Here is a 19,860-nt window from a genome sequence, read left to right on the forward strand (position 1 = left end):
AAAACACATTAAGGTTTAGTCATTTGATCGCTTTAAACACGCTTATTGTATCTGGTTTGCAAGAAATAGTAAATTTCCAATTGCCACGTCTTTTCGTTAATTTTTATATAATTATCCAAAGTCCGTGATTGTAAAGCATTTCCAGCATTCCTTTTCTGCAGCAATGTTATCACTCAGCAAATATTAAATGTCATCTACAGATGCATCTGAGGTACGTTTATATAATAATAATACATTTCCAGTCGGGTCTTAGAGGAGAGGGTATCAACTGGTGGACCCCATCGCAAGACGTTGGAAAAACGAAAGACAAGTGTGAGATTTGCTGCATAAATAAGCCCGGTATGGTATACTTATCTTTTCATTCATGATAAATTGTGTTATTTTAAATTACGGCACGTTTTCCATTCATTTGCGACTTGTGTCCTACCTTTAAGAGTTTTTTAAAACATTATTAAATAAATGGTGAAAATGGTGAAACCGACCGCAATAGTTTGATAAATTGAACATTTTAAAAAACTATGCAGGGAATTTTGGTTATCTTTAATTATGCATTATATACATCGTCGGTTGATACCATACAAACAAACAAAAGTTTCGTAGTTAACATGGCTTAGTTAAAACAAGCAGACAAAGGAGAACTTATAAAGTAGTGTATGTTGATGGTTAAGAATCAGAATACAAAGGACAAGCAGTAGCGTACACATCTTATGAAAACATTGAATGCTGCAATTGTATATCACATGCACAGGAAAAGAAATCTTATACATGCATTTTGAATATTGATTTCAGAGAAGACTTTCCAAAAGCTTACACATGATCGATTATGTGGTTCCAAAATACAGATGTGCGTTGGATGTTTATGGAACTGGCAATACAATCCCGTCAAATGCCACACGTGTGATCAAGACAAAATACGGTCCCCAGTCGGTGAGCAATACTATTCAGACAGAATAAACATGTATTTCATGATCTGATGATATTATCACGTCAAGCGTTACAGCTGAAATCAACCAAAAGTACATTCAGTAATCGTTAAAACTGGTTAAGCATGTAATTGGTAAAAATAGTAATTTGATCAAAAAGTCCATTTGAATTCAGACCATAGAGTGTGTTTAACACACCTTGAGCACTGTAGTGTAGACTCTTCTCATGTGTTGATGTCATTGGCATTGCCTTTATTATTTTATAGCACCGTACTCTAACGTGTTGACAACATTGGCTTTGTCTTGATCACTGTACATTATCGGTTGTGATGGCTTAGTGGTAAGCGTATCGGCCTCGAATCTAAAGATTGTGGGTTCGATCCCCACTCGGAGCTTTGTTAATGAGAGTGATTGTTATAACCCAGGAATCGTAAATGGTCTTTATCAGACTGTACGAAGCAGATCTTAAAACTGTGCATACGTTCGTTGCACATAAGCTCTACAGAGCTCATGTCACATATTTGTTATCACCAATGATCATTGCGACGTAATATAAGTCCGACTTTTATTTGAGCTAACCCTTACGTGTTCAAAACTTGGCATTGCCTTGATAACTATAGAGTAAACCCCCTTTGATAGTGATAACATATGCTTTGATCGCTGATTGTAAGCCTCCCGTTATGTATTGGTGTCATTGCCATTGCTTTAATCATTGCACAGAACTAAGGTTTAATATGGGTAATTAAGGTGATTGCTGGGGTGCCATTATCATAGCGGGCACAGATGAGAAGCAGGAAATTACAAAAAGTTTTGAAGACGATATAGAAAAGCTGAAAGATAGAGTAATTACAAAGGCGACTTTGATGGGTGTAAGGTACGTTTTATTGTTTTCAATATAAAGTGTATAGTTAATCGAACAGTAATAAAGATACTAGTACATGTATGGCGTTTACACTGTGTAGCTTGCTTGTCTAAAGAGTGTAGTCATCCACGTCACTGTTTAACATGGACAGGTCTTCGTTCTGTTACTTTCCTGTAACGGTAAAGGTCATGTCGTTTTTAAAACTTGCTTAATGGAAGGTAAAGGTCAGATGAGTTGCATGCAAAGACATCGTAATATTGATCACAACAGGGTTTAACGTATTGATCAGAACGAGTAACTATATGCATAATTCAGTATTTTATTCAAACTTAATCTGGTGTATAATCTAAAAAATATAATTCTATGACAATTGAAATCCTTTGACGCACATATGATTCTTTTCCAGGAACAATGTTGTCACAGTAAAGAAATCCAATACAACGTATGGTGAACAATTAGAGAAGGCGTTCAACAATGTTGATACTCCAGAGATCACCACCATCGTACTAGTTTATTCGGGTCATCATGGGGATGGAAAATTTCAACTAGATACTTACCCGTTGAAAGATAGTGAACTTGAAATGAAAATCAATTGTCTTAAACATGTGACGAAAGTAATTGTATTTCTTGATTGCTGCTACCCAAAGAAGTTTAATCTGGGTGACAAAGCGGTATTGCAGATCAATGCCGTAACAAGCCAACAAAAAGCTATATGTGGACAAGCAGGTAGCCAGTTCGTAAATGACATTGTCGATGTATTGACAAAGCCCTGGGAATGTAACTGTTGCAAAAATAGACCTTTAATAAGAGATTATGACATACACAGGCATTTCAACAATCACCTCAACTGTTTGCCGACAGAAACATCACAACATTCATACACACAAGGGGACATTGACCACATTCTAACGTTTAGAACAGTTGACCCTGGATGGCAGAAAGCGTTGGATGAATCATTAGAAAGCAGCCCATTCCAAAGTAAACTTAATTTTGAGTATTTATACTATATTGCTATTGCGACATGGCTATGAGAGAGACGAAGAGTTTATTTCTTTACTTTGCGCATTTCTTTGAATCGAGTATATAAAACGCGACAAGCTGAACTGAGTCTTATAATAATTATTAGGTAAGAAATATGTGTGACTTCATAGTGTCTTGCTTTTGACAAATGAACTGCGGTCCCCAGTTTGTGATGCGTAATTAAGATCATTGCTTATTCAGTATGTGTGGGACCAGAACGATTTGTGACCTCATTATGTCTTGCTACAGATCCAAATTTATAAAGAGCGTAAGAGAAATAATAAATAATTATTCGACTCGACTATATGTTTTTAATATACAATCAGTTAAAATCTGGTTGCGCCGGTGGTATAAACTAAAAAACAGAAAATTTTAAATAAAAGCATGAATGTTACACAAAATAACCAAAGTGCTCAATTAATTACACTATTAACTACAAAGGTAATCAATGTCGGCAATTAAAGTTTCTTAAAAGCTATCCCATATGGCAGTTATTTAATGTTGATAAATATATTTATATATATTCTTAGTATTTAGAAAGGATATCTGTACATCTGGATATCAGTATATTTCTATATTTAGTATTTAGGAAACATATCTGCCTTAATCTAAATAATTTAATTTTCAGAATTGAGAAATAAGCTATTTGAACTGTACAAAGAAAATGCAAGCACATTAAGAGTTCGTATTGACATTGATGATGCACTTGAAAAAGTATATGAAGAGCCTAAACTTACTTTAAAGGAAAATGGAAAAGAAGAAAGGCCTATAGATTTAAATAACATTTTTCGAAGCAAAGAGGGCACGATGGCTAAAACGATATTTGTTGAAGGAGAGCCTGGCTCTGGAAAGTCCTCGCTATGTAAGAAGATCGTTCATGATTGGTGTGAAACAAAACAGGAACCGGAGGGGCAGTCAACGGATAAATGGTGTGAAATGTTAAGTCAGTTTGAATTCGTATTTTACGTAATTCTCCGAGAGGCAAAGGATGAATGCAACATCTCGAATATGATATTGAAATATATTATTGCCAGGAACAGATTAGAACAAGAAAGCGAAAGAATATTGCTTAAAGACATTTTGGAAACCAACACCTGTCTGCTATTGCTTGATGGCCTAGACGAATGGCAGCATCCTGAAAAGTGCACTCTGAGTGAGAAAACTCCCCATGTTGATACAAGTTGGAAGAAATGTACCCTATTCACCACAACTAGGCCGTACAAACTGGCTGAGCTAAAAATAGACTGCTCTAAGATTGGGAATCACGTGATGTTGAAGGGAGTTACGTACCCTGACAAACTAGTTAAAAAGATAGTTTCTAGATTAAATACCATTCACGGCACAACAAAATTAAAGGATCAATGCATCACGGACATCAAAGAAAAGCTTATGTGGCATTTCAGTAAATGTCCAATCATGTTAGCTCACATCGTTTGGCTTTGGTACAAGGGAAAGCTTTCGGAAGATATGAAACGTTCTGATCTTTACAGAACCTTGCTGAGGGAACGATGGTTTGAATTATGTGAGAAGAACACATCATGTAATGAATCCAAATACAGCGACATGATAAATGCTCTGAGCCAAATAGCATTTGAACAGTTATTTGCTAAAGATGAAGATAGTACAATTGTGTTTGAAATAGATCAGGAGGAGAATACGATCTTCAAAAATCAAAAAGGTGCATCGTTAGATTCTGGCATCATTTCCTGCACCAATATTCCTGGTGAATATTCTCCGAAATACCACTTTTTGCACAAATCGTTTCAAGAGTACCTAGCGGCGCTGTATTTATCAAAAGATATTTCAACGTCGATCTTGCATATCAAAAAAACATACCAAATTCACAGAAGTGAAAGCGGAACTAGCTTGTCCGAAGTTTTAATTTTCCTTTGCGGTTTGAATTCCAAAGCTGCCGAAGAACTTTCGAGAATAATGAATGAGTTGTTCACTGAATTTTGCGAAAGAGATAGTAATTATAGTTACGAACAAAATGAGTTTCAGAAAAAGATCATTCAAGGTCAAATAGAGCTAGACAGGGGAGAAAGATCCGGGGTGAAATTAAGCCTACAGCACTTACATCTTGAAAAATATAACAGGCTTGACAGAGACGAAATAACCGTCTTAGAGGAAAATATAAAGACAAACCCATCATGCAAAGTATCATTGTATATATACCTCAACCCCACACTTGCATTGTCCTTAGCGAAGAGTAATGACAACCAAGTTCTTGATTTAGAGAATTGGAGGGGTCTGAAGTACGTCGAATTAAACGCAAACATTTACAAAGATGTCGCTGGTTTGAATGTGAGTAATTTAGTAAAATGCAAAATACAATTCAGTTCTCCCCAGCAAGCTCCGAACCTCGCATCTTCATTCTACAACTCTGATATGAAAACAATGAAATCACTTCAAGTGTCGAAATGTACAAACTTGAACTGGCTACATAAAGATCTGGAACCAAAAGGAATCCTTAAAGTAGGGAAGGGAAAGGTTTTGAAATGGCTACATCGACACGAAACTCTTAATTTACGACGTATTGAAAACCTTGAACACCTTACAGAACTTGGATTAGAACAACTGTCGTACTCAGACGTGGTGAATCTACCAGTGTCGAGACTATACACACTTAGAGTTGAATTCATTAAGCTACAGCGAGCACCAAAGCTGATGTCATCGTTATTACCACAGGGAATATGCAAGGTAACTGTTTTATTCAACTTAGTTGTATAATATTAATTTTTGACCAATATTATTTATCAATTACGTGTTGTATAAACGCCGTGTTTAATTACACTTTAAATGAAACGTTTCGATTGGTGTACACTGAATGCTTAGAGGCCAACGGTTCAGTTTGTTAACACCATGAGTAGAGACCTCAAACAGGGATATCTTGAACATATGATTAAATTCATACAAAGTTTATATAAACACCGAATAACACAAAGCATATATTAGATATATGATATATCGTTTTTGTACCAATAACTCAAACGATATATTTCAATATACAGCAATAATTGAGCCATGCACCTTTGTTTGAAACGCCATTTGAATAGCACGCACTTAAAATCGTATTATTATAAAAATCGGATTTTATGTTTAGTTTTCAAAAAAACGTAATTGTCACAAATAATTACGACTTATAATAAAGAGCGACATTTGCAGAGCATACACCCAAAGGGTCAGACAATATTATATATAATGAATGTTTTACTCAGTCATTATTTTGTATAATTGTGTTTGTTAATATATCAACGCGCAACGTATTTTCTGACGCGCTTCTTGTTGAAATTTGAACATGTAATCAAATAACAAACGTTAAACGATGAATGTATCATGGTGGGTGTGATATTTACGGATCAATAATAAACATGTTATCGAGTTCCCTTTAAATGCTGAAAACCGTTCGAGTCCTGATATGGAAAAGCCATTAAGGGTTTGTATATCTATTAGAACTAAAACGGTCCTGGTGGGATAAAGGCCTTTCCAGTAAATCACAATGAATGAATAACTTAAATGTTATTAAATCAGGCCGTAATTGATATAATTATTTGCAATTTAATGATATTCTTTTGCAAGTAATTTTTGAATACATTTACGAACAGCATCCGGCTTATGTTTGCAAATCCGGTTTATTGCAAACCTAACTATTATTTTAGATTCAAACTTTCAAAGTGGTACAAGGTAAGTTGTCATAGTATATAGTCAACAAAATATGAAGGTGTTAAGAAATATTAACATATAAAATCTCTGGTAATTACTCCCGTTTGATACTTATAGATTTTAGTGTCCTAAACCTGAATATTAAAAGTAGAAACTGAAACGGCTTTTGTAATTACAAGTTTATAGCAGTGAAAACTAGCACATAAAAAGAGGTAAACAGAACTTAATAAAGGGATATAATGTATTAAAAAATATATGCATGAAATGTTATTATCTACATGTGTATTATTCAAATGTAATTTTACAAAATGTCAGAAAAAGTTATCTTTTGAGGATCATTATTTAACTGAAATATTTTAGGATGTCGGAATTATTTTATTTCTTAATTTCGTTGCAAAAAATATGTATTTCGCAATATTCAGCTGACTTTTTTATTTGTGGTTACAAGTGAAACAATTTTTTCTTTTTTTTTTTCCTTTGTACAATATATGTTTTAGTACTACACTGCCCTCTTAAGATGTTAAACTAGTAATTAAATACGTGTTATTCTCTTTATGTTTGTATGCATGTTGTTTATTGTAATTTTTGCTATGAATACGTTAAGGCTGATAGCGTTTAGAAATAATACATGCATTAAATGTAAAACATTCATATATTAGGTATGCATACTCAAGAAGAATGATAATGGCAATTCATTTCACCACACTTCCTATCTACATAAGTACATTTTCTGTGCTTTTTCTTTTGTTTTTCACTTAATATGATTTTTAGTCATCACAGTATATTTTGTAGTACTTAGTGGTTTTCATTCGTTTGCAAACTACGTATAAAGGAGTGTGTTTTGTACTTGACTTTCTATATAGGTAGCATTAATACTTTTTGGTCTTTACTTTTTAAATATTATAATCAGCACAGTTTATTTTGTATTGTTAAGTGGGTTTCATTCGTAAGTAGAATTCGTATTAAAGAGCAAATTGTGAACATGAATACCAGTTATAACAACCATGCCTGTGGATGTATGTAATTTTAATGTTAATGGCATAGGTTCTCAATCTTAGCGCGAAGAAGTTTTAAGCTGGTTAAAAACAAATAACTTTTCAATATGCTTGCTACAAGAAATACATTTGTCACATACAGTAAATAATGTTAATGACTGGAAGAAACCTTGGGCAGGGCAGTGCTTTCTTAGTGGAGACAGTACAAATAGTAAGGACGTGGGAATTTTCCTAAATACAAACATCAATTACACAGTTGAATAATATAAAGAAATAATACCAGGCCGATTACAGCTTCTAAATATCAAAATAAATGATATAAGTATAATAGTTATTAATGTTTATGGTCCGATTTCAGATGATTTAGAATTAATACAATTTTTAGAAGAACATATTGACCTCAACAAGGATAAAACTATATTAATAGGTGGTGATTTTAATATTGTTTTAGACCCTTAAGTAGATAAACTTAACGGTAACATAACAACGCATAAAACTTGCAGGAGACAGCTTAACATGATACTAGAAAGTTATGATATGTGTGATATATGGCGCGTCAAAAATAAAGACAAACGGAGGTACACATGGCACTCTAATAGCAAACCAACACTTTTTTGTAGACTTGATTACTTTTTGGCATCAAATGAACTCTTCAATAAAGTTATCGCATGCAAAATAAAACCAGATTTTAAATCTGACCACTCACTAGTAAGCATACAAAATAATTTAAATGTAAATAACCGAGGTCCAGGATATTTTAAATTTAATAACTCAATCCTTGCCGATAACAATTTTCAAAATAAAAACAAGCGATGTATAACAGAAATCGTATAATTATATAGAAAATCAAACCCGAATACCCTATGGGAAATAATCAAAGGCCGCATCCGTTGTGAATCTATAAAGTGTTCAAACAATAAAAAGAAAACAACAATAGAACATTAAAAAGAAATTTTGAAAAACATTACTAAAATTGAACAAGGACTTCTGGAATCGAAAAAAGCCGAAATACTGGATAAACTTAATCATGAAAAAGAAAAACTCGATAAAATTAATGAAGAAAAAATAAAAGGTATATTACTACGGTCTAAAGCAGAATGGATAGAAGGTTTTGAAAAGAACAAAAAATAATTCGCTAATTTAGAAAAGAAACGTGCACAGCATAAAACAATCACACAATTAAATATTGATGAAAATATTGAAACTGATAAACATAAAATATTAGAGTATGTAAAATCGTATTATGAATCTTTATACAAACAGGACGAAAATATAGAATAATCTATTAATTCACGATTTCTGACAAACATTCCAAACACTATTACTGAAGAAAACATGCATCCCGAACATTTATCAGAAACTGAATGCTATAATGCTCTTAAAGATATGAAACTTGATAAAAGCCCAGGCTCTGACGGTTTGACTGCAGAATTTTACAAAATGTTTTGGAATGAAATACAAACTTATCTAAAAGAATCACTCAATTGTTCATTAGACAACGACAATCTTACTCAGCTACAAAAACAAAGCGTCATAACACTTCTTCCAAAAAAAGACAAGGACACAAGTAACATCAATAACTGCAGACCTATTTCCTTATTAAACATTGACTATAAAATAGCTTCAAAAGCAATTGCTAATAGGATAAAACCCCTGCTAAATAATATACTGAACAAACAGGATTCATAAAAGGAAGATATATTGGGGAAAATGTTCGTATTTTACAAGAAGCAATTAATTTTGTAAATGAAAATGATATAAATGGCCTCATATTTTTTTTTCAGACTTAACGAAGCATTCGACAGCTTAGATCACAAATTTATGATTGAATGTCTTAGAAAATTTAATTTCAGTGAAAATATAATTAAATGGGTTCGATTATTTTATAAAAATGCATTGGCTTGTGTTACCAACAACGGTTATCTTTTTCAACATTAAAAAAGGTGTACGCCAAAGATGCCCATTATCACCGTACTTATTCCTTATTTGTATAGAACCGCTTGCTGTTGAAATCAATACAAACAAAATATTAAAGGTATAAATGTACATAATACAGAACTGAAACAAACCTTATTTGCTGATGATGCCAGTTTCCTTATGGATGGAACACAAAAATCTTTCGAAGAACTTATGATTAGTCTGAACGATTTTGGAAAAGTTTCAGGGTTAACATTAAATAAAGATAAATGTGCAGTTTTACGATTAGGTCCACTTAAATACGCTGACATACCGTTTTGTAAGAAATGTAATTGGCAAATCACCCAAACATCTGCGCTAGGCATAACATTTACCAACGGCACGGTTGAAATGGAAAAAGTAAACTTCACTGATAAGATTTTAGAATTTGTGGCATGTCTTGAAAAATGGAAAAAAAAAATGGAATCTTTCGTTACTTGGCAAAATCACTGTAATCAAATCGTTTGCGTTCCCAAAACTTATGTACCCACTAACTGTTTTGGAAACACCATCTGAAACATGTTTAAAAATGATACAAAACAAAATGTACAAATTCTTATGGAATGGAAAACCCGATAAAATATCAAGAAATAAAAATAATTCAAGAATATGAAAATGGTGGTTTAAAAATGCTCAATATATCTATTTTTGTCAAAGCAATTAAAGCAAGCTGGATAAAAAGAATTGTTTTAAACAAACAATATATATGGGTTAAATTATATCTGCAAATGACCAAACAGTTTGGAGAAGATGTACTTTTTAAAAGTTGTTTGGATCCGAAAAGCACTCAAAATCTTAACTTAAAATCTGTTTTCTTCTAGAAGTCATACAATCATGGGTATCGTTTACATATAAGACGGATACTGCAATCGTAGCAAAAGAAATAATATGGAACAAAAGCAAAATAAAACTCCCTAATAATATAACATTTTTTTACAAAGAATGGCATAATAGGGGTCTAAAATATGTCGAACATTTGTATGACTACAGAAAAAACTTTTAATGACTTTGACGACTTATCGAGACTATACGATCTTGGTACACATGATTTTTTGAAAAACCATGCTTTAAGCAGTATTCCTGATGACTGGAAAACCCGGTTGAAAAATGAAGGCATATCATATAACACACCAACTTATTTTGTTGATAAAAAGGTGGAAAATACAAAAATTAGTAAAATAGTCTTCACGAATCTTATTATACAACTTAATCCTGAAAATAGAACTCGAAAAGAAAACTGGGAATCTCAATTTCATCTTAACTCTATACAATGGCATAATGTGTACACACAGGCGCTCAAACTAACGATAGATACGAAATTTCGGGAATTACAATATCAATACATAATGAATATCCTTCCAAACAATGATAAGCTTTACACGTACAATATTGTTGCATCAAGGTTAATGGCATAATAGGGGTCTAAAATATGTCGAACATTTGTATGACTACAGAAAAAACTTTTAATGACTTTGACGACTTATCGTCATGCTTTAATCAGCAGTATTCCTGATGACTGGAAAACCCGGTTGAAAAATGAAGGCATATCATATACCACACCAACTTACTTTGTTGATAAAAAGGAGGAAAATACAAAAATTAGTAAAATAGTCTTCGAATATCTTATTATTCAACTTAAACCTGAAAATAGAACTCGAGAAGAAAACTGGGAATCTCAATTTCATCTTAACAATATACAATGGTAAAATATGTACACACAGGCGCTCAAACTAACGATAGATACGAAACTTCGGGAATTCCAATAAAAATACATAATGAATATCCTTCCAAACAATGATAAGCTTTAAACGTACAGTATTGTTGCATCAAGGTTATGTGATTTTTGTGTAATGAACATCGACACAAACATCCATATGTTTGGGGAATGTCATATTTCGCAGACGTTTTGGGGTGAATTAAGAACATTAATAACATTTTTTTCAATGAAGTGAGCTTTAGAGAACTATCATATAAAAGCATAAGCTTTTGTGATTTAATGCCAAACAAAGAAAAATTTGGTTATCAAATAAATTTGATGATACTTAAAATATTTCATTTTTAAATGAAAATGTGAAAGAAAGATACCAGCATGTGCCATGTTTGTCCAATATCTCAATAAACGAATAAAAATAGAGAAAACAATAGCAACAATGAAGAATAAAATCAACACAGTCTATAATAGACGATGGCAACAATTAGAACACTTATTATCTTAGTAAAACAGCTCTAGTATATAGTAGTATTGTAAAGCGCATATGAATAAAATATCCACCAAAGAACTTTACTTTATAAGATCCATTTTTTTAAAGTAAGTAGGTTTTTTGAAGTTAGTAGGTTTTTTTTCAGTTTTAAATTTAACATTTATGTTAGGAACACTATTCCGAAACATCAAATACACACCACCTCTCCTATTTTTTTTTCTACCCTTTTTTTTTTAGAAAACAAGTCCCAAACGCTAATAGGAGTTTTCAAACAAAGAGTAAGATCAATATTTATTTGTTCACATTGATATTATTTAGTATAACGGTTTGTATTAAATGGTATACATATATATGTCATTTATAAATGTTTGTATGAATGAACATTTGGGCAATAAAAACACACACCATAAAAGTATTTCAATCCTATTTAATGTAGGCCATATACAAAAGTAAGGTTTCAAAAATAATTTCCCTAGGTCCTTGTTTACAGAGTAAACAAGCAAAAAGTGAAATTTTGTTTCTACAGCTGTCATTGCACAAATTTTACAAAGTCGATTTTTGTGTATTATCATACCTTCTAGTCTCTTTTTCTAGTGTATGTGCAGATACTCTAAATTTAGTTAAAACGACTCTATATTTTAAGACATAAATATTGTCTGTATAATTTTCGAACACGAAGGTTTGTTGAAAAAAATCCAATATGACTCTAATTTACAAGACTTATTTATATAGTTATACATTGATTGAAAAACATATGAAACAATCGTTGTTTTATTTTCGATATTGGTATATCTTTGTCGTTTTAGTTAGTCCAAATATACTCTAAGCCATGTTCTTGTGAGATAATTTTAACTGGGTGTGCCAAGTTGGTGTAACTTTAAGTTATATTATTATCCGAGTCACATTTTAACATTGTATACGTTCGGCGAATAAGTATATTTTCGTTTGATTTAAGTATTTTAGCCCAACGTTTTAGCATTCCAAGTTAACGGATAATTGTCAAAGGAACTTCACCAAGTTTACCCTATAATGCGGATCTGTTTTTTTTAACATTTAATAACTTTCTTGAAAACTGGGTATGAATTAGTTTCAAATCCGGGCACGGGTGCGAGCCAATAAGTTAACTCCCGAAATGAAAAATCGATGAAACTAGTGCCATTAAACCGGGTTTATGTTTAAACTTTTTGGTACTGTGCTTGTTTCTGTAGATTTTCGCATAAATATTGAAAAATCAGTTTTTCTTTTAAAGGACAATCATCTTTATAAAATATAGAAAATAACCAATTTAGTGCATATGATGCATGCTGAGCAATTGCCTTTTGACATCGATACCACTGTCCATTCTAGAATATATATATATACCAATATATCTAAACGTTTTTACCAGGTCCAGTGTTTGTCTGTGAACATTGATTGTAGCGACTTAACAAATACAACTTTGTCGTTGGCGTAAAGAAAAAGGAAAAGACGTAGTTCGTTATAATTGAAAACATCATCGATATTACAATTAATATTTTCTATCAAATCATTCACAAACATCATACAAAATATCAGAGAACAGGAGTCTCCCTGATTAACCTCTACTTTTGAGTCAAAGAAGGGTGACAACTCTTTCGTAAGTCGGACGCACGATTTCACTGAGTTATGCTTTGCTTGTAAGTCACCATTCGAGTGTAGATATTTCAGCCACAAATTTATTACAGAACAGATTTATTTTAATATAATCAGAACAACGTCCATAGTCTACGAACGCAGCATACAATTTATCACCTGAATTAAGAACTTTATTAATTATTGACTGCAAAAAAAACAACAATTGCCTTATCTTTTTGGTATCCAAATTGATTTTGACATACTTTTTGGTATTTGTTTAACCATTTTGTCAACCGATTAAGCAACAATTGTGATTTGTTTGGCAAGAATGTTATTCACCTATAAATTTCTGCAAGATCAAGGTCACCCCTCTTAAAGACTAGTGTTATAATGCATTTTCCCAAACAACCTAGATTCCTGTCGCATAAATTGTGTTATACATATGCAAGAGGAGAAGAAATAAAATATCACATGATCCTTTAAATATTTCTGCAGGTATAGTATCTAAACCTTGTTGTTAATTTGTTTAAATACTGAAGAAGTACTGAAGAACGCAATTCTTCGTGCGTAAATTCACAAACGAACTCTTGCATACAAGTCACATTCGGGTCAATCATTCATTGTTTGATGAGAGTCTGGCTCAATTTCAAAACATATTTTCAAAGTGTCTAAAGAAGTCATCTAATTTTGAATTACTTCAATTATTTGTATTTGTTTTATTGTGTTTTAATTATATATCAAAATTGCCTTGGATTCGAGGAAGCTACATTACTGCCGTACCGGACTGTTATCTGATAGAAAAGCCTTAAAGTGAGGAGTTTCTACACATCAATGTTTATGTAGGTAAAACCAGAATTGTTATTTCATTCTGTGTGTGGGGGTTCCTCATAAGTATGAGTGTTTAAACAAAAATAAAACAGGAGCGTTATCAGAGAATTCATTCAACTTTAATATATTAAAATTCGGTTTGTATCCTAAGTTCTCAAAGTTAGTTAATAAGTAATCTACAGTACTTCACCCATTTAATGAGCTATAACTATGTTCTCCCTATAGATCGTTTTTAGACCTCCCATTTACTATCAATAAGCCTGTGTAAATCAACAAATCTAAAACTTTTCTTCCACATCTGTCAATTAATTTATCGATATTATTCTTTTTTGGGGGGAATCTTATATCTTCCGCAAAAATGAAATTATTACTGATTTATCTATCAACTTATAAATCATCAATTTCATACGACGTCCTACTGTTAAAGTCTGTAAATACAATTTTTGTTAAGTACAATAAATGTAATAATCAGTTTCCACAATTTCGAACTAATCAATATCTAACACTTCAACATATAAGGTGGATTATATGTAATGCATATACAAATTCGACATCAATAAATCTGACGATAATTCAATCCATAAGATTCCCTTCTTGTCTTTTATCAACAATTTTAATGAATCTTTCTAAATTTAACTAAACAATAATTAAAATACCTCCGCTATATCGTCCGTTTGATGTCCTTTTAAATTTGTTTCCATGAATGTGATCACTTTATGTTTATTTATGTTAAGTCACTTTGGTCTTCATTCGGTATCCATGTTTCATTTAATAAAACTATATCATATTTTTGAACTAAATAAATAGAATCCGTATCTAGAAGTTTTCGTTTGAGTTCATTAATGTTCCATGCAATCACACGTAGATTCCCTTGCTGACGTTCCTACTGTCGGTCCTTCCGGGTCTCTCGGTCGATGGCGGTGTAGATGGTGGCCGCGACGGCATCACCCGAGCGCCCCCGGTGCAGCTGTCCGTCCACAAAAAAACTTGTCGTTGAAAGACAGAAAGACTCTTGCTCTAGAGTTTCTGCATGAGCGGATGGATCTTTCAGTGGCGTTCACGATCTGAGTAGTACTTTCCAAGCAATCTTTATGAATTATAACACTTTACCAAATTAACAGCACTGTGTAGACATAGCTAAAATCTATCTAAAATCTAAATTTGATGCATAAACAAATATTTAGAGACAGCTTTTGTAAATACTCGTATGAATATTGTACATGAATGCTTTAACTACCAGGTCACTAGCTCTGTAATTCATGTCGGAAAATAGCTCATTAAGCTTATGCTTTTTATAAACAGGCACCCGACTTTAATAAATTGTATTATTGTATTATGCGTCTTGTAACACTAGAATCAACAGTGTATATTTGAATAATGGATATTCTGTTTAGACCACGATAAACAATACTTTAGCCTAACGACAGTACAAACAAACAAAACAGATGACGTTTGGTTATACGAAACTAATGGGACACAGGAGCATAGCTAAGCAATTTCTGATAATAATTATGCATGCTTCATTTGTTTTCGGATATCGATATTGAGCAAGTGTGGCCGTTCTGTAGAATTATATATATTAAGTTTACAGAACAGTGTGTGTGCTTCAGTTAAAGTTGTAAGACACAAACAAAAGGTGTTCTAAATATGTACTGAGCAATAGGAAAATAAAACGTAATCATAACTGTAAGTGTAATGTTGGTTTTATTTTCAAAGCTGAAGCCCGGTAACTTTCTGTGTTTTGGAATGATATGATATGGCAAGTACAAACTTATTTAGTCAAATGTTACTATATATAGTAACATGTGTATAGTTTATTTAACTACAATTTCTACCCTGTTATTCTTTGAACAAAAATGATATTCAAGCATGTACTAATTATTTCAATCTCTACACTACTAATTCACTGAATAGTTTGAGCTTCAAGAATGTATAATTTGATATTGTAGGTGCAAGAGCTCATGTTACAGCATGTGTACTACAAAGTGTTGATATGAGAATATTTTGGAAGAAAATAAATGTCTTTGACTCCACAAAACAGTTGAAATTGAAAACACACTGTACAAAGTGCTAGAAAGGTAAAGCAATATTTGTGCGAAAACTATAAGCTGTGTACTATAAGGTACACAATAGGCTGTGTATTGCCAGTAACTAATCTGCTTTTTTGCACATTTTAGAAATCTGGGCATCACACTTTAATAAACGATCTACGTCAAAGCCTAGAAATTTAATTTTCGCATAATAAACAATAGTGTTTGTAAGTATATGCAAATATTTTACTTCTTTAACCATATTTGAGTAAACTTAATATGCTTGATATTTGTCAGGGTTAGCCTTATCATCTTGGAAATAAACCAGTTGTCACTTTCATCGCCAAGAGTGGTCTGAAATACATCACCAGGATTGAGTCCCCCTCATTGGTAATTTGACCAAACCGTTGTTTTCTGTTGATAACAAGTTTATAGTTGTGCACAAGTTTATATTCTTTGGCTAAATTATCATATGCATTTCGATTTAGCGTGTCGAGGATGAGATGATTGGACAGCCAGTCGAATGTTTTTATAGTTCCATTAGAACTGCGTCTACATTTTGATATCATCAAGGTCTTTTTTCCGGTCTTCCACCACCTTTAGCATGGTGTTCTGAAAACTTCAAGGAAAGGATAAAAATTACTTATCAGTTGCCCACTAATAACCAGTGCATATAATAACCAGTGCATATAATTCGGACATTGATGGTTAAATACTGACAGTTCTATAGTATTTTTCTATAAAGGGGTCATCTTTCTTGAAAATAGGGGTAGCTTGTGGTAGCTTAGGACTATTTGGAAATTTTACTTGGCTTATGATTTCATTGGCCATGTTTCGAATGGGAACGTTTATATTCCAGGTGTTTTTATGGATTTAACCTATCAATTGATTTTGCAATGTCTTTATATGTGAAAAGGTTTAAGTGGAAATTAGGTGACATTTGTAATTTGTCCTGTTTTTTTAGACTAGGGTGATTATCTATAAGCTTAGTCCAAGATATCAAGTTAAACAAAAGCATATCTATGGTTATGTTTTAGATGTGGCAAAATTATGCAAATGTTTTGCGTTATCTCAATGTGACGCACATAATATTTCTAACGAGTAGCCATTATGGCATTTAAAAAAAAGAACGTATTTGAACCTTTTTGGAACATGTATACCATTTTGGTTAATATGCCCTTTGATAATTTTAAATTATAAGAAATGTTTATATTGTAAAATACTACTATATAGAATCACCGACTTAAGATACTGTTTGTATTTAATGACTTGTACAAATAGTTTGATTATACGTAACGTGTCAATGTTTATAAATTACGCAGTGGGAATACATTTAAATTGAAGTTAAGTTTTGAAATCTTTACATGCAATTTTTATTATTAACCACGGTTGTATTATAAACGTATGCTCGTGTATTTTTGTATGTGTCGGAGGTATTTTAATACTATAAACTTACAATTTAACTGAATTGGCAATCATTGCTTCTCTGAAAATGGTTTTTGACATTCAACTGGTTTATTGCATATAAAAGCGAATCATACTGATATACTGGAATTCCAAATAAAAGTGCAACTTGCTTTAATATTTAACTTGTATGACTACTTTCCGGTTTAACAATGTGCGAAACTTATCAATGTCATAGCAATAAGATTTGTACAGCACAAAGCGAAAAAACAAACACATCAATACTATAATCCAGATGATCATTAAACAATCCTCTTCACACCTTCATTGACACTGATTTCAAGTTTATTGTGCTAATAAATAATGAATCATGATGGCCGCAACATTTGACATTTTACTGTAGTTCGGTTTGCATTAATGTGGCTGTCGATTTCTTGTTTAGGATATTGAAGGGACAGGGGGCATTTTGTTCTTGCTTTTGTTAAGTTGACACTGTTAACACGATTCCCTCATACATGATAGTGTTCACTTATTATTGTTGTTTCTTGCATTGACCCTTAAACAATTTAAGTAAATTGAAAAATATAAAAATTATGCGGTCAATCAAATATTATAATCAAATGTGCGATTAAATATATATTGTAAGATAAGTAAAAAAAAATATGCATGTATTAACTTGACATTTAGAAAGTGAAATGCAGTATGTTTGAACTAATAAATCTCGAAAAATCAATTAATCGATACGACTGGTGATAGGATGAGGCCAACTATAACAATCTTTCTTGAAATCTAAAGAAACAGTTCCTTAAATAAAACACAATATATTTCAAAGATATCCTTCTAGAATACTGTCTTTGATATCAATATTTTGTCCAGAGTGTATTTCCAGTTCCTCTTCCGCATTAACACACGTCCATCAACCTCCATTAATCTCCGAATAAAGGAAATGAGGCGGCATATCCCTTTAAAGATATCACTCAGGCTGATCATCACCCCCCTTGTAGTCAAATCAAGTCAAGTCAAGTTCACTTTATTATTGAATATTTTAGGCCACTTTATGCGTCAACATGAGCATTGCATCTACACAAAAGAGTATACGTATAGTATACTACAATTGAATTTACATTATATAGCAGTATTAATAAAGTATAACCAAGAAATTCTTAGCAATACAGGTGAAGGGAAAAAACAAAAGCAAATGGAATTATTCTTAATCTAAACATCCATATTCACTTAGGTTTTCGTGTGAAGTACAAGTAGTGGGAACAAAAATACGTTTAAATATTTGGAAACAGAGTGTATCTGGTTGATAGGTTGTTCCGGAGTTACATTTGTAAACGCAGTATTAAGGTTTCCAATGGGACAAAGTGCAAAAAAGATTGTTAAATATTCTACATGTATTAGCTATTTCTTTTTTTATTTCTTTTTTGTTATCATAAGTTTTCGTCTGAAATTCCTCTGCGATATCTCTTTTACATTAATTACATTTCCTTCGGTTCAAGTCAATATTGAAATGTATTCCTGTTTTAACTTGAAACTTATGAGTTGGTGTTCTGATTTTTGTCATTTGGATCCTTAAAAAGGGGGTAAAGTTTTATAAGGTAAGGTTGAAATTAAAATAAAATTGTAATAGTTCGTCGTTAAATCCTTTAGAAGAACTGTTCATTCATGCGTGTATAAATTGATCAATTAATGTCTCTTTTAGAAGTTTGTCGATTACTTCTTGGAGAATGTGCACTTGCGTCATTCCATATATATGAACAACCAGTTTCATCCAAAATTGATTTGACATGTTTATAACATTTGAATTGCGTCATTCCATTTATATGAACAACCAGTTTCATCCAAAATTGATTTGACATGTTTATAACATTTGAATTGGTTTTGATAAAGTCATTTGACTTATAGCATACAAAGTTTAATTTTACATCATTACCTGTGATTATTGTTATTGTTTTCAAGAAATTAATCATTTTTGACTTGATTTGAATTTGTAAAGGATACTCGCTTGTTTCGCCATTAAGCATATATGGTGTACTTTGCCTGGTTTAGGTCATTCTGCGAAGAAAAGAGAGGTGCATTTATTTATCACACTAAGGTTTTCATGCCCAAAGATTTCAGAGGCATAGCAAAGTATTGGTAATAGAGTGTTATTAAATAACTGTAATTTCAGGTCAACTGGTATTCAATATTTTGTATTAATCTGTATGTTAGATGTAGCGCCTTATATGCTTGTTCTATTTGGTGTTTTTTAGCATGGATAAAACTTCCTGAGCTACTCAAAAACCCTAGGAATTTATAATTATTTGAAATATATACTCATTATACCAAATTTCATCTCCTAAATAAAATGTGTTCTTTGTTTATTTTCGCCAAGTATAACAA

General features: G+C 32.1%; 1 protein-coding gene across 10 annotated transcripts in view; it reads left to right on the forward strand.

Annotated features, from left to right (window-relative positions):
* LOC128222544 (uncharacterized) overlaps window positions 1–19,860 on the forward strand; it is a 144,653-nt gene that overhangs the window by 103,598 nt on the left and 21,195 nt on the right. For all 10 annotated transcript variants that reach the window (XM_052931597.1, XM_052931599.1, XM_052931600.1 and 7 more), the window contains 5 exons: window positions 243–339; window positions 790–927; window positions 1,671–1,797; window positions 2,192–2,763; window positions 3,434–5,505. In XM_052931597.1, the coding sequence (XP_052787557.1) occupies window positions 243–339; window positions 790–927; window positions 1,671–1,797; window positions 2,192–2,763; window positions 3,434–5,505 (3,006 nt within the window). The remainder of the gene's footprint in view (window positions 1–242; window positions 340–789; window positions 928–1,670; window positions 1,798–2,191; window positions 2,764–3,433; window positions 5,506–19,860) is intronic.

Source organism: Mya arenaria, chromosome 16, assembly GCF_026914265.1.
Source record: "Mya arenaria isolate MELC-2E11 chromosome 16, ASM2691426v1".
Lineage (NCBI taxonomy): Eukaryota > Metazoa > Mollusca > Bivalvia > Myida > Myidae > Mya > Mya arenaria.